We start from the raw sequence: 16,274 nt of genomic DNA on the forward strand, positions 1-16,274 counted from the left end.
TTCTTCCGCACCAGAGTGCTCTGTAATAGGAGATTTAAAAGCATGAGACTACTGCTGACTCATTACTGCTGTCTGCAGTGTGACACTTGTTATGAACCAGTTAGGGGGAGACAAACCCACCTCAAAACTGTGGGCAAAGTTACTAAACAATATGTAAACACAATTGTAAAATAGTGAACTTGAACTGTATATACAGTATGAGCTTGCTTGCCTTATTCTTTCTCTGGCTGACAGTCCATTTAATTTTAATCATTTGTGTGCTATTTTTTTTAAATTCTTAGTCTTTACAAATCATATTTCTTGAGACCAGAGAAACCGTAGACTTCTGGTGTTAGGATAGATTTTTGTATATTTTAATTATATGTTTACTTTCTGCTCTCACATTAAGACATGGTTAACTCCTTGTACATCCACAGAAGTAAGGAATCTCCAGACTTGAATATAAAATCTCTACGTTCAACATCCTGCTTTGTTCTCTACTTCAGACTGTTATAAACTATTTATTAGGCCAAAATTCTTAATTTAATGTTTGCACATGAATTAAAAGGAGACGTAATAATTAGAAGACATTGTGGTCTCATCAAGTTACCAACTCTGCATTTTCTATCTTGTGTCAATTTGGATATTTCATTGTTGATTATTTTTCTGTTTAAAATCAGTATTGCGTATACAGGGATGTTCATTTGTATATTGTTTTGCCAATTCTCAAACTCCATGTCAAAAAGGGATAACAGTATGTGTGGCTGGACAATGGTAATCTAACATGGTCATGTATCAGAAATAAAAGCTATTTAATAAAGGAAATGAACGGTTATTTCCTGTTGTGTAGTTGAGCTCGGAGGCTCTTGGTTTAGTTTCATTGGTGGATTCTACTCTTGCTGCAATTACACTACACGCCTTTCTCTTTGTCCTCATCCACTAACACGTCCTGTTATGTTTCAAACTTGAACAACACACGCTTTGATGGTTTACCACAGGCAGATACATTTTGTTGATGTCAGTAGCGAAGCACACAGCAGTATTTGATAAATTATGGCAAACAGCTCAAACATGAGCAAACAACAAAGTTTTGAAATACAGAAGAGAAGTTTTCATATTTTTAAACCAAAGACTTTTTAGAGATCTATCTGATAAAACTTTATCGGGCTTTTTTCCTGAAATAGATTCAATGTTTCTAGAAAACATTTCATGTTACAGTGTTTACGTCTGCTGCTTATTGCTGCTCTGAAAATGTTCCACTACACTATTTTTTAACGCCTTCAATACCAAGCATTGGATAAATCTTTGCATATTTAACCTGTACTTTGGGTGAAATGTGGATGAAGCAATAACCTTTCTCCTCTGTCCAGATTGCTTATAAATGGACAAGGCTCGTTAATTTGTTGTATACAGATTGTCCTCAACCTTTTAGACTCTCCCATTAGTTTGCTTCTATATTTGCGTCTCAACAATGCGACAGTAGACGGCTTTAAATCAATTTCTTTCAGTTCTTCTCCTCTCATATTCTTCCGCGACTGCTCCAGTTTGAAGGTGATATCATAGTGTTTCAGCAATTAAGTAAAGGAAGACTTTTGTGCTTCATCATCTTTTTAAAATTTCGTCAGCCCCAAATTCTCACATAACACATAATCACACCCGTTGATTCCCCACTCCAGCCGCCACACTTAGATACACTCTAACCTCAAATATGATCTCACTGAACAGGCTCCTAAGCCGCCTGCATGCTATGGACTGATCTGGCCTAGTCCCGGTCAAATGTGTAAATAAACATAAAAATTCGATTTACTGACCCATACACAGCTGTTACCGCATCTGATAACATTACAAGGTCAATATCTGAGTTTTCTCTTAGCATGGCTAATTGTATGTGTACAGACTCACAATACATTCCACCTGGGTCCATACTCTGTTTATTCAGGTGTAGAAATTATCAATTTCTTGAATTAATAGCTGACTCTGTTGGACATGAATTTATTGTCAGAATTCTCCTTTGATCGAAATTTGCGTCGGTTATAGCTTATAAAACGTCTTTTCATCACTTCCAAAAAATAACAGCTAATGCATGTATTGTCTTTCCAGTGTGTTGATACGGTAATGTTCGTGAAACGCCTCCAATTGCATTATCTGTAATGGGTGGGCTTTTTTTGTATTCTATATATTTAATGATATAAATCAGTTCTTGAAAAGTTACTAATTTAAATATAAAATTAGAGCAAAACTATTTTATTTTTCAGGTGAAACGGGGCATTCCTCCTGCTGACTGTCTTTCTTCCCTGAGTAGTGAAAAAAAGTTGACTTAATTTAATCCACAGTTAAAAATCATGTGTTAAACATTCATGTTATTAACACACAATATGTTCAGCTGCAAATTGAGAGTAAAGTGAAATGTAAAATTCAAATGATACATCATGATACTTCAGTGATCGTTTGAGATTATTCTACTAGAGTCAGTCCACATTGTCCAGATTTCACAAAGACATTGTAGCATAGTTGTTATGATATGAACAATCCAAGGTATCTCTAATAAATTGGTGAGTTGTGGTGACTATATCTGCTTGGTCTAATAATTAATGAAACTTTGTCTATATCCAATGCCTCTTCTCAAAAGCTTATCAAAGTAATCAGTACTTACGGCCTGTCGTTTGATCAGAAGTTATGCGTGTAACATTATCTGTGAGTTTCTCCCACCGTCTTGGTCCTATACACGTTGTAGGCAAAGACTCAATCTCTGTCGCATTCTAACCTCTTTTGCTTGAACTCATCCATGAGGCGATTTCCACAAGAACCTTTGTGCCTGCGCAGGGTCTGATTTCATTGTGAGGTTATGATTGAAAAAGCGCTGGATGGGAAGAAGTTGTCAAATGTTAAATTATGGCTTGGCATGTTTTGTATAACTTAAATTTGAAGACCTACAAATCCAACGCGCTGTTAAACTAATTTCAGTTGCACAGAAACAAATAAAAATCTCGCAATATTAGTAGTAAAGCCAAAGTATACCTAAACTATTGCTCCAAAATTAATAATTATGTTAAAAATTTGATTATTTATTAAACACTTACCAAATCTGTCATTTAACCTGAGAGCGAATCTTGGCTTGACCCCCCCATCTTTATCAACATCTCATGGCTACCAAATTTCATAAGTAGATGCGAATAAAAAACATTTCACCTTCTCTGTACATTTGGTGTAAAGGGAACCCGTAGCTCCCTGGTAATGTTGAAACATGTCTTCCTCTCTCGAAGTATTCGCAGGAACAAGTTGGGGCACTGTCTTGTTGTCTGTCTCCTGCCATCTAATAGAGAGTGCACAGTAGAAACTGAGCGTCTAAGTTCATGTTTCTTAGAAGTGACGTAAAGTGTTAAGATTAGATTCATAGATCTCTTAAATCATTACTCTAATAGTTCAATATCTCCAAACTAACCGTCCATATCTTGTGGATCATTGATCATCCGTTTGTCCTTAGATTGTTTTATTATAAAATGTTAGAATAACCAGTTACCTGCATTGGTAAGGGCGCTGCAGACACTAGTGAGAAAAAATTTATAAGTAGACTAAGATATAAAAATTTCTTGACAGAAATGAAAGTATAAAATATACTTAGTACATATATATAGCCTTCTTTTTAAACGAAATTAAAACTCACTAAACTCGTTCTGTATAAGTAAAAGGCAAAATTGATTGACATTTGTTTTGATGCTTCATCATATACAGACCTAAACAGTTTTACACACTTGAAAAACAAAAAGAGAATTAGTTTAAAATTGTAAGTGACTTACCAGATTTGGCCTGCGCCAGCACCCACCCCAGCAGGGTAGAGCGAAACGCTTGAGATGTAACCAAAAAACTACTACACTTATATCGTCAGATATTGTTTATCCTACTAATCAGTATTCTGGTAAGGTGTTGCCTAACCCCTGCCAGTAAGCCGTTTTGGCTTTCTTGTTCTTATCCTCCATTGTATATTTTCTCGGCGTGAACGCGAAAAAGAGAATGAAGACATTCAAAGGTTTGGTTACTGATGTGACGCCTCACTCCACCAAGCCAGCACTATATGCGATCAACCTCCCTCCGCTATCCCAATCATTTTGGATTATCTGTTGTTTCCATGCCAAAGTTTCATTACGTAACAGGAAAGATACCGGTTGTCAAGTTAAGGGGTTGGGGAAAGAGCATAGTGTGTTGCAGGTGATATATCACACTGTCATGAGTGAGAGAGGCTAGAGTTCAAGCAGAGGCCGGGAATCAGGAAGCTGGGTTTTGAGCGTGTAACTTAATTTTGAAGAGGGCGTTGCCAGATTGAAGCCCGTCCCGGCTTCTAGGTTTCTCTTTTCCCTGAAACCATCACGTGCAACTATAATAAATGAAGGCTTATCCACTATGCTTGGGACACAATTACAGTTTTCTGCAAGTCTCAATTACTGGCCAAGTTATTACTTAGTGCCATCATATGTAAAGGTGTTAAAAACTAAAGGACGCCTCTAAAGTTAAAGTCTGTCATGCAGACCCCCACTCCCCCCTCGCTGGGCTCAAAGTTCGCCATCTCATGTGACCCCAATGAGCCCCTCCTATCCCATTCGACATACGTTTCGAGAGTGCGATACAGACCCCTCCTATGAAACCTCATTCTTCTTTCAGACCCCCCCCCCCCCCCCCCCCCCCCCACACACACACAGCACAGCACAAAGGAAGACCCCATCCCCATTTGGAAAATTGAGATGCTAACCCCCTCCGTCAAGAACCCCATTCCTTCGTTCAGACCCCGCCGCACAACTTCGCCATGTTGAACCCCTGATTTTGAACCCCAATACGCACACCCCCTCCTCAATTGGAAATTCTGAAATTTCTGCGATCAGTGGGATCCCCCCTGTCAGAAATCCATTCCTCCTCTGACAACCACCCCAGTCCACAAATTCAGTATTTTTGCGATCAAGATTCCCTCCCGTCTAGAAGAACCCCACTGCCATTTCTTCATGATACTTGTGACAACTCTTCAAACTAGCATCTAAGTGGCTCTCCCCTCCTAATGTATTGAGACAAACGAAACCAAGTCCCTGAATGCAAAAACAATACCCAAGGATAAAGGGTCAAGACAAGAAATTTTCCTTGGGATGATAGGCCTCAGGAATTTCATCTCTGACTCACAAGGACGTGCCCTCTTTGTTAGGTCCTACCGGACACATGGGTAGTCGGTCCAATCCCAGCAGGTCACTTGCGAAAGGACAGCCTTCCAACTTAGGACTAGTCATCCATATTCCCGACTGGTCTCATGTAGACATTCAAAAATCACAAAACTTGTTGTGCCACTCTGAATGATGTGATGAAATACTCACCTGTAATAACTTCGGGAACAAACAACAAACTGTGCGAACAAACAGAAAAATATAATGACATAATGGAAGTGGTTTCTTCAAAAGGAGGTAGCGAAAATATATAATATGTCTTTTTTTGATACAGTATGGAAATCATTCATAAAATATTTAGATGCAGAACAACCTAAAAAAGACAAAGCAATAGCGCAGTTTCCATTGTCCTCATGAAGACGGCGCCAAAAAAGAGTTCTGGAGCAGTTTGTCCAGATTTTAAAACATCAAATACCACAGTGAAGAAATTTTAATAAACAACTAGATCATTTTCTAACTATAACGGTCAATGGTGGAAAATATTTTAATTTATACATACAACAGTCCATGTTTGAAAAGAAAAAGGATATCGTCCCTGATGTTTCAAGCTCTTGTACAAGCTCCAGGAGTGGCAGAACAAATATCAAGTTTTACTGATGTGGCGTTCAACAAAGAACTGGGGACTCAGTGGTCCAATATTTCAAAGATTCTGACTATTCCACCGTCTCATGCCCCAACAGTGTTTTTCATTCACATGTTTGAAAGTGCAGGAAACATTACTTTCGAACTGGAATCATAATAATTGAGGGACATATTTAAGAGAGTTATATCTAACAAGCTGCTGTCAATGGTTAAAAAACTGTGATACACAAAACACACTCGCAAGCACATCAAACTGCTGAAACAATCCTCATGAAACTGCAGAAAGCTCATCTGTCTGCATGAGACGGTTGGAATATCAAGATCTTTGAAATATTTTGCACACCACTGAGTTCCCCATCTTTGTGAACGGCCACGATCAGCTTACAACAACTTGATTATTTTTCATTGCCACTCCTGGGCTTTGTACAAGAGCTGAAACATACAAGCGGACGATATCCTTTTTCCTTTTTTCAAACATGGACTGTGTATTCTGTATAAATTAAAATATTTTTCCACCATTGTCCCGTTAGTTAGTTTAGAAAATGTCTAGTTGTTTTAAGTAAAATTCTCCACTGGTGTATTTGATGTTTTAAAAATCTGGACAAACTGCTCCAGAACTCTTTTGGCGCCGTCTTCATGGAGGGACAATGGAAAACTGCGATTGCTTTTAGGTTGTTCTGCATCTAAAATTTTATTGAATGATTTCCATACGTGTATCAAAAAAAGACATTCATTATCAATATTTGTCCTCTCCTTTTGAAGAAAACCCTTCCATTATGCATTTATATTTTTCTGTTTTCTCGCAACAAGTTTGTTGTTCTCCCAAACTGTCTATTAACAGTGACGAGTATTTTCCATCACATCCATTCCCAGAAGTGGCAACAAACAGTTTCGGATTTTGAATGTCCAAAAATTCCTCAAGGCCTTTGGATCATCCCAAGTTATTAAATTCTTCTGACTTAGTCCTTGTATTGCGTTTTCCATCTTCAGGACTTGGTTCGTTTGGCTCAATACAACTTAGAGGAAGAGAACACGTTAATTACTTTGGAAGTGTACAAAATAATCAGTATAGAAGAGCGAAAGATTCTGCAGAGAGGATCTACTGAATCGCACACATTAAAAAAGTGCTGTCAGAGCGACAAGAATTGGGATTCTGACCAGGGGGAATCCCTGATCGCAGAAATTTCAGAAATTTCTCAATGTGGGAGGGTTTGTCATTGGGGTCCAAAAATGGGTTCAAATGCGAAGTTGGCAGGCGGGGTCAAACGAAGGCAATGGGTTCTTGACGAGGGTCTAGCATCTCAATTTTCCAAATGGGAATGGGGTCTTCTATGTGTGTGTGTTGTGTGTTGTGGGGAGGGGGGGGAGGTGGGGTCTGAACGACAAGGAATGATGGTTATCTGACGGAAGGTCTTATGATCTGAACGTTTCGAATGGGAAGGGGCCTCACTTTGGGTCTCCAAATGGCAACTTGGCCGGGTGGGGGAAGTGGGGTCTGCATGACAGATTTAACTCTCTAGAGGGCCTTAGTTTTTAACACCTTACATTTATGGATATAAATAAACTTTGGCCAGTAATAGACGACATTGCAAATGAAAAAAATTTGTGTCCCAAGCAATTGTAAGCCTATCATTTATTATAGGCCACGTGTTTTCAGGAAAAAGAAACTAAAGCCGGACGGCTTCATCTGGCAACGCCCTCTTAACATTAAGTACACGCGCTCAAAACTCAGCTTCCTGGCATCCCGCTTCTGCCTTGACTGTAGGTTCTCTTCACTCATGACAGTTGATTATCTGCAACACACTGAGCTTTCCCCAACCCCCTTAACTTGACAACCCGTACGCTTTCCTGTTAACGTAATATAAACTTTGCATGTAAAACAACAGATAATCCAAAATGACTTGGACAGCGGTAGAGGATAATATAAGTGCTGGTGTGGAGTCGCCGTCACATTAGTAACCACTCAACTTTGAGTCTTCCATTCTTTTTCTTCAGCAACAATATACAAAACAGGAAAGCTAAGAACAAAACCAAACGGCCTTACCCTGGCAGCGGGGTAGGCCAAACCTTTAACCAGAATGACTATTTAGGTAAACTTCTGACATATAAGGTGTTAGTATTTCTTTTTGGTTCTGCAAGCTTTCCTCCCCTGCTGGTGGGTGACTGACGCAGCCCACAAGTCACTTACCAATTTTAAAAACTAATTCTCTGAACGAAGGAATGAGGTTTCTGACGGAGGGGTCTATGATCTGAACGTTTCGAATGGGGAGGGGGGCCTCATTGGGGTCCAAATGGCGAACTTGGGCCGGGGGTGGGGGAGTGGGGGTCTGCATGACAGATTTAACTTTAGAGGGCTTAGTTTTTAACACCTTACATTTATGGATATAAATAAAACTTGGCCAGTAATATGACGACATTGCAAATGAAAAATTGTGTCCCAAGCAATGTAAGCCTTCATTTATTATAGGCCACGTGGTTTTCAGGAAAAAGAAACCTAGAAGCCGGACGGGCTTCATCTGGCACGCCCTCTCAAATTAAGTACACGCCTCAAAACCTCAGCTTCCTGCATCCCGCTCTCTGCCTTGACTCTAGTCTCTCTCACTCATGACAGTGTGATTATCTGCAACACACTATGCTTTCCCCACCCCCTTAACTTGACAACCCGTACTCTTTCCTGTTAACGTAATGAAACTTGGCATGGAAACAACAGATAATCCAAAATGATTGGACAGCGGAGGGATATATAAGTGCTGGTGGTGGAGTGCGTCACATAGTAACCATCAACTTGAATGTCTTCATTCTCTTTTTCTTCAGCACAATATACAAAACAGGAAGCTAAAGAACAAGAACCAAACGGCTTACCCTGGCAGGGGTAGGCAAACCTTAACCAGAATACTGATTTAGTAAAACTTTCTGACATATAAGTGTTAGTAGTTTTTTTGGTTCTCAAGCTTTGCCTACCCCTGCTGGGGTGGGTGACTGGCGCAGGCCAAATCTGGTAAGTCACTACAATTTTAAACTAATTCTCTTTTTGTTTTTCAAGGTGTGTAAAACTGTTAGGTCCTGCTATGATAAGCATCAAACCAAATGTCAATCAATTTTGCTTTTACTTATACAGACGAGTTTAGTGAGTTTAATTTCGTTTTAAAAAGAGCTATATATATAACTAATTCATATTTATACTTATATTTCTGTCAGAAATATTTTATATCATTAATCTACTTTATTTTTTCTCACTAGTGTCTGCAGCCCCTTACCATGCAGGTAACTGGTTATTCTAAACATTATATATAAAAAATCTAAACAAAAGGATGAAATGATCAAAGATATGGACGGTTGTTTGGAGATATTGAACTATTAGAGTAATATTTAAGAGATCTATAATAATCTGTAACACTTTACGTCACTTCTAAGAACATAACTTAGACTCAGTTTATATGTGCACTCTCTATTAGATGGCAAGGAAGCAAACAACAGACAGGTGCCAACAACTTGTTCCTGAAATACTTGAGAGAGGAGACATGTTTTCAACCATTACCAAGGAGCTACGGTTCCCCTTACCCCAAATGTACAGAGAAGTGAAATGTTTTTATTCCATCTACTTATGAACAATTGGTCCTAAATGTGTAAAGATGGTGTCAAGCAAATCTGTCTCCAGTAAATGCGAATTTGGTAATGTTTAATAATAATCCAAATTTTTAACATAATTTATTTGACATAGTTTAGGTATACTTTGTGGCTTTACTTAATATTGGAATTTAATTTGTTCTGTCAACTGAAATTAGTTTAACAACGCTGACTTTTAGGTCTTCATTTAAGTTATTACAAAACATGCCACCATAATTTAACATTTGACAACTTCTTCCCATCCAGCTTTTTCAAAACCTTCATAACTCCACATGAAATCATTCAAGCGCCAAAGGTCTTGCTGCACTTCTCATTTGAGTTCAGCAAAGATTATGATGTTCACCATTTGAGTCTTTGCCTCAGTGTTGCCACCAACGGTGGAGAAACACAGATAATGTAAGTATCAAACACAATGTACCTAATACTGATTATTTGCTTTGAAAGAGGCATTGAATAGACAAGACATTAATTTTACCAGCAGTTTCACCACACTCACCAATTTATTAGGAACCTGTAAACAATCCATAACAACTATGCTACAATGTCTTTGTGAATCTGACAATGTTGGACTGACTCTAGTAGGAATAATCCAACACATCATGAAGTACATTTATCATTTGATTTATCATTCATTACTCTCATTTGCAGCTGAACAGTTTAATAACATGATGTTTAACACATGATTTTTACCTGTGGATTAAATTAAGTCCAACTTTTTTCACTACTCAGGGAAGAAGACAGTCAGCAGGAGGATGCCCCGTTTCACCTGAAAAATAAAATAGTTTGCTCTAATTTTATATTTAAATTAAGTAACTTTTCAAGGACTGATTTTATATCATTAAATAATATAAATACAAAAAAAACCCCACCCATTACAGATATGCAATTGGAGCGTTTCCACGAACATTACCGTAATCAACACGTTGGAAAGACAAATCAACATGCATTAGCTGTTATTTTTTTGGAAGGTGATGAAAAGACATTTTATAAGCCTAAACCACAATTTCGATCGAAGGGAAATTCTGACAATAAATTCCATGTCCACACAGAGCAGCTATTAATTCAAGAAATTGATGAATTTCTACAACCGAATAAACAGAGTAATGGACCCAGAGTGGAATGTATTGTGATTTACACATACAATAGTCCATGTCTTAAGAGAGAAACTCAGAATATTGACCCTTGTATGTATCAGATGTCGGTAAAAGCCTGTGTATGGTTCAGTAAATACGAAATTTTTACTTATGTCTTATTTACACAATTTTGGGGACCAATTGGACGAAATTTTTTAAAAGATGATGAATGCAAAAGTCTTCTTTACTTAATTGCTGAAACACATGATATCACCTTCAAACTGGACAGCAAGAATATGAGAGAAAAACTGAAAGAAATTGATTTAAAGCCGTTACTGTCCATTGTTGAAGGCAAATATAGAAGCAAACTATGGGAGGAGTCTAAAAAGGTTGAGGACAATCTTATACAACAAATTAACGAGCCTTGTACCATTAAAGAACATCTGGACAGAGGAGAAAAGGTTATTGCTTCATCCACATTTCACCCAAAAGTACAGGTTAAAATATGCAAAGATTTATCCAATGCTTGGTATGAAGGCGTTAAAAATAGTGTAGTGGAACATCTTAGAGCAGCAATAACAGCAGACTGTAAAACTGTAACAATGAAATGTTTTCTAGAAAACATTGAATCTATTTCAGGAAACAGAAGCCCGATAAAGTTTTATCAGATAGATCTCTAAAAGTCTTGGTTTAAAATATGAAAACTTCTCTTCTGTATTTCAAAACTTTGTTGTTTGCTCTGTTCTGAGCTGTTTGCCATTAAATTTTATCAATACTCTGTGTGCTTCGCTTACTGACCATCAACAAAATGTATCTGCCTGTGGTTAAATGTCGTGGGGGGGGGGGGGCGGGGGAAGGGGGGGCGGCGGGACGGGGGTCGTTGGACTGGAATGGGATTTATGAATATGATTTAAAAAACATTTTTTTCATCCAACAATGGATATAAATGTAGATATATTTATCTATAATAAAATTATGAATGATTTGCTTGTTACAACATAACACGTCATCAACAACTGAACTGTGCATAATAGTGTCGCTGCTGTGGTTGTTTTGGATGAAGACATTTTGTATTAACACACATTCTGAATGGCCACAACATCTGTTATGATATATTGTCACAAATGCATAATAAAACACAACAACAACAAAAACAATAACCGTGGCAGCCTTTAACACTGTACATTATATTATGAAATGTTCACAAATTCCCTCTTCTGGTGTAAATAGAGTTAAAAAGTTAAAAGACAAAATAATGGAGTCGAAGCACTTCTTTGCTTACTTATCCCTAAAGATCCTTTTCTCTTTAAACTGGACAAACAGCATTCCAGCCTGTATGCATAATGAAACTCAGCAAGGGATCAACAGATTCTCCAAAATGATTGGCCAAGGGAAGGACTTCATACAGTATATATATAAGCAGTCAAGTAGCACACACTCTAGGGTGGACAAACCTCGTGTGTATACAAAGAAATCGGATTATTATTCATTATTGGAAGTTTTGTGTATTATTACAATTATTATTATTATTAATAATAATAATAATAATAATGATACCATTTTTAGATAAGTTATTTCTTTTTGATTGTTTTAAAACCTGTAGAAAGCGAACTTTGTCTACCCCAATGGAGCAGGGGTTTTGTCTTGAGAAGTTTTTGAGAAATCAGGTAAGTCTGGTAACAGTTCTACCTGTTTTTGAATATGTATGGTGTTTTTTATGTAGTTTTGATTAATGTGTAAAGAAGTACTGCAATATAAAGTTGGCAATACAAACCTTTTGGCCGACTTCAGTGATTGGTACAGTGACTTTAATTTAGATTTTTAAAAGCTCCCTCTATTGTATATATAACTGGTTTATATTGTATTTTATTTATTTCAGTCAAGGAGTATCTCAAAAGACAGTTTAAAATATACTTCCAAGATCACATCCTTGATCATAACTTAGGCCCAGTTTTCTAGTGTTTCAATAACTTTTTTTCCCTCACCAAGCGGAAGAGAAGAAGACGAGTTCAAGGAATACAAAGAGAAGAGATATTAGCAATCTACACCAAGCTAAAACCTCTCTTATTCGAAGGGTACATTCTATGAAATTCTGTTTTTACTCCATCTAGTTATGTCAGCTGATTCCATGAAACTGGATTACGTAAATGTGAAAAGATGGTTTTAAGGAAATCTAACTGTTTTCAGTAAACGCTAAATTATATGATTATTTATTTGTAGATAATAGGATTGGATTTTTCTTAATGTAATTTATCTAACATAGTTTAGTAATACTTAGTAACTTTACTTAACATTGGAATTTAATTTATTTTGTCTTCCTCAGAGTGGATCTTCTTCATCTCAACTTCTCAGAGCTTATCATCAATTTCAAGGAAATGTAAGTATTAAACAGAAAATATGTCCAGCAAGTGGAGGATTCAACAGACTGTACACATACCTAATATTGATTATTTGCTTTAAAAGAGACATTGAATAGACAAGACACAAGTTTTACACACACAGCTTCATGACAGTTACAGATCAGTTAGTGATCCATAAACACAGCTGTGCCTCAAGTTATTGTGAATCTGATAGTGGACTGACTCATTGTTGATAGTGTCAGAGAGGATAGTAATAATTTAATGTTTTGTCCATCCCCACTTCCAACTAAAAAATATTAAAAATCTCTTTGAGTAGGATGTAATCCAACACATCATGAAATACATTTAACATTTGAGTTTAATAGGCACTGATAGTATACTGGATGTTTACAACTGTACAGCTCTATGTTGCTCCACATAAGGAATCTTGCAGCTGAACAGTTAAGTAGCATAATGTTTAGCGTATGATTTTTAGCTATGGATTGAATTTAACTTTTTTCATTATTCAGGAGACAAACCCAGCAGGAAGAGGATGCACCATTTCATATGAATATACTTAATATTTTATCTCCATCCATACAAAAACCAATTTCAAGATTTAGCATGGCACTTGGTTTGAAATCAGAGAACGATTCAAACATGAACAGAAAACCACCCATTACAGATATGCAATTGGAGCGTTTCCACGAACATTACCGTAATCAACACGTTGGAAAGACAAATCAACATGCATTAGCTGTTATTTTTTTGGAAGGTGATGAAAAGACATTTTATAAGCCTAAACCACAATTTCGATCGAAGGGAAATTCTGACAATAAATTCCATGTCCACACAGAGCAGCTATTAATTCAAGAAATTGATGAATTTCTACAACCGAATAAACAGAGTAATGGACCCAGAGTGGAATGTATTGTGATTTACACATACAATAGTCCATGTATAATGAGAGATCAGAATATTGACCCTTGTATGTATCTGCTGTTGGTAAAAGCCTGTGAATGGTTCATAGAATATGGAATTTTTACTTACGTCCTATTTACCAAATATTGGGGAACAATTGGGCCAGCTTTTTTTAAAGATGATGAATACAAAGATCTTTTTTACTTTATTGCCAAAAAACACAATATCACCTTCCAACTGGACAGCACGGATATGAATGAAAGACTGAAAGAAATTGATTTACGGCAGTTACTGTACAGCATTGAAGGCAAAGATCGAAGCAAACACCAAGAGGAGTTTAAAGGGGCTAAGGGCGATCTTATAAAACAAATTAACGAGCCTTGTACCATTAAAGAACATCTGGACAGAGGAAAAAAGGTTATTGCTTCGTCCACATTTCACCCAGAAGTACAAGCTAAAACATGCAAAGATTTATCCAATGCTTGGTATGAAGGCATTAAAAACAGTGCAGTGGAACATCTTAAGGCAGAAATAACAACAGACTGTAGAACTGTAACAGTGAAATGTTTTCTACAAAATCTTGAGTCTATTTTAGGGAACAGAAGCCCGATAAAGTTTTATCAGATAGATCTCTAAAAGTCTTGGTTTAAAATATGAAAACTTCTCTTCTGTATTTCAAAACTTTGTTGTTTGCTCTGTTCTGAGCTGTTTGCAATAAAAGTATCCTCATCCTCTGTGTGCTTCGTTTACTGACCATCAACAAAATGTATCTGCCTGTGGTTAAACCATCAAAGCGTGTGTTGTTCAAGTTTGAACATAAACAGGACGTGTTAGTGGATGAGGACAAAGAGAAAGGCGTGGTAGTGTAACTGCAGCAAGAGTAGAATCCACCAATGAACTAAACCAAGAGCCTCCGAGCTCAACTACACAACAGGAAATAACACAGTTCATTTCCTTTATTAGTAGCTTTATTTCTGATACATGACCATGTTAGATACCATTGTCCCAGCACACATACTGTTATCCTTTTTGACATGGAGCTTTGAGAATTGGCACAAACAATATACAAATGAACATCCCTGTATACAATACTGATTTTAAACAGAAAAATAATCAACAATAAATATCTAAAATTGACACAAGATAAAAATGCAGAGTTGTAACTTGATGAGACACAATGTCTTCTAATTATTACGTCTCCTTTTAATTCAGTGCAAACATTAAATTAAGAACTTTTGGCCCTAAAATAGTTTATAACCAGTCTGAGTAGAGAACAAAGCAGGATGTGAACGTAGAGATTTTTATTCAGTCTGGAGATTCCTTACTTTGTGATGTACAAGAGTTAAAATGTCTTAATGTGAAGAGACAGAAAGTAAACATGTTAATTAAAATATACAAAAATCTATCCTAACACCAGAAGTCTACGGGTTTCCTCTGGTCTCAGAACATATGATTTGTAAAGACTAAGAATTAAAAAAATAGCACACAAATGATTAATAAATTAAATGGATGTCAGCCCAGAGAAAGAATAAGGCAAGCAAGCTCATACTGCATATACAGTTAAGTTCACTATTTACATTGTGTTTACATATTGTTTAGTAACTTTGCCAACAGTTGAGGTGGGGTTTGTCTCCCCCTACTGGTTCATACAAGTGTCACACTGCAGACAGCAGTAATGAGTGCAGCAGTAGTCTCATGCTTTTAAATCTCCTATTACAGAGCACTCAGAAGAAACCATGCCCAATATAGAGGCTGGCAACCAGAAGAGCTCATCCCAGAACTAAAGTCCAGTGTGTTTAGAAACACCCACATCACATGACCTTATTCGTCATCATCATGATACAGACACAGCCAGGAAACCAATCATAATATGTCACTCCATTCATTGGTTCGTATTTCAACACACACGTTTACTTATTTTGATTTTAAGAAAAAAGGAAGGAAGTTTGTGTTTTGGGGGGCACCCCTAGAGTTGGGAGGTTCCTGAGCCCTGCAAGTACACACAACACAACCACATAATGAAAGGCCCTTCAAGTATAGCATAGGCAACGAAGAAAGTGGTGACTGGGAGTCGCCTTCAATGACTTTTGAAGTTATTAATAACTTTTGAATTTATTGAGGGGGTTGAACAAGGGGGTTGAACAAGGGGGTTTCTGATGGATGGGTCTCTGAATGGAGAAAAGGTTTTTGGTGGGTTGAGCAGATGAGTGGGGTCTTTGATGAGTGGACATCAATAGATGATGGACGGTCAAGAGGATTATTTTCCATATCAATTTTTAAAATGTATTTTATATCTACATTGCTGGTAGGGAGATTGTTGAAACTGTTGAAAACATCATTCTTTTTTTGGATTACAATTTTACACATTTCTCTATAATGAGTTCCTTTACTGTTCACACAGTTTTCTTTACCAGCTTGCAGCTCAGAACAACAGTTAATCTCACATCACAAATCCACTGATGAAAAAATATACTTCATACATACGTATGTCAGGATCAAGTCTGATACCAGCACACTGACAACATTTGTCTCCCAAACTAGACTTTAAATTT

The 16,274-nt window shown here is 37.1% G+C and overlaps 1 protein-coding gene across 4 annotated transcripts; it reads left to right on the plus strand.

The window, feature by feature from the left end:
- The first annotated feature begins 8,527 nt into the window (after positions 1-8,527).
- Positions 8,528-14,456, plus strand: LOC111226446. Of its 4 annotated transcripts, none has more exons than XM_022751606.1 (6): positions 8,528-8,760; positions 9,003-9,026; positions 9,218-9,330; positions 9,636-9,785; positions 10,119-10,267; positions 13,487-14,456. In XM_022751606.1, the coding sequence occupies exons 2-6, from the start codon at positions 9,021-9,023 to the stop codon at positions 14,356-14,358; spliced, it is 1,290 nt and encodes a 429-aa protein (XP_022607327.1). In that variant the 5' UTR covers positions 8,528-8,760; positions 9,003-9,020; the 3' UTR covers positions 14,359-14,456. The 4 variants fall into 4 exon arrangements, with proteins under 4 accessions (XP_022607327.1, XP_022607326.1, XP_022607325.1 ...); XM_022751605.1 differs by having other exon boundaries at positions 10,119-10,255; positions 13,475-14,456; XM_022751604.1 differs by lacking the exon at positions 13,487-14,456 and having other exon boundaries at positions 10,119-11,240.
- The last annotated feature ends 1,818 nt before the right edge of the window (positions 14,457-16,274 follow it).

The sequence above is a fragment of the Seriola dumerili genome, unplaced genomic scaffold, assembly GCF_002260705.1.
Source record: "Seriola dumerili isolate Sdu_G_001 unplaced genomic scaffold, Sdu_1.0 BDQW01000160.1, whole genome shotgun sequence".
NCBI classification, from domain to species: Eukaryota; Metazoa; Chordata; class Actinopteri; order Carangiformes; family Carangidae; genus Seriola; species Seriola dumerili.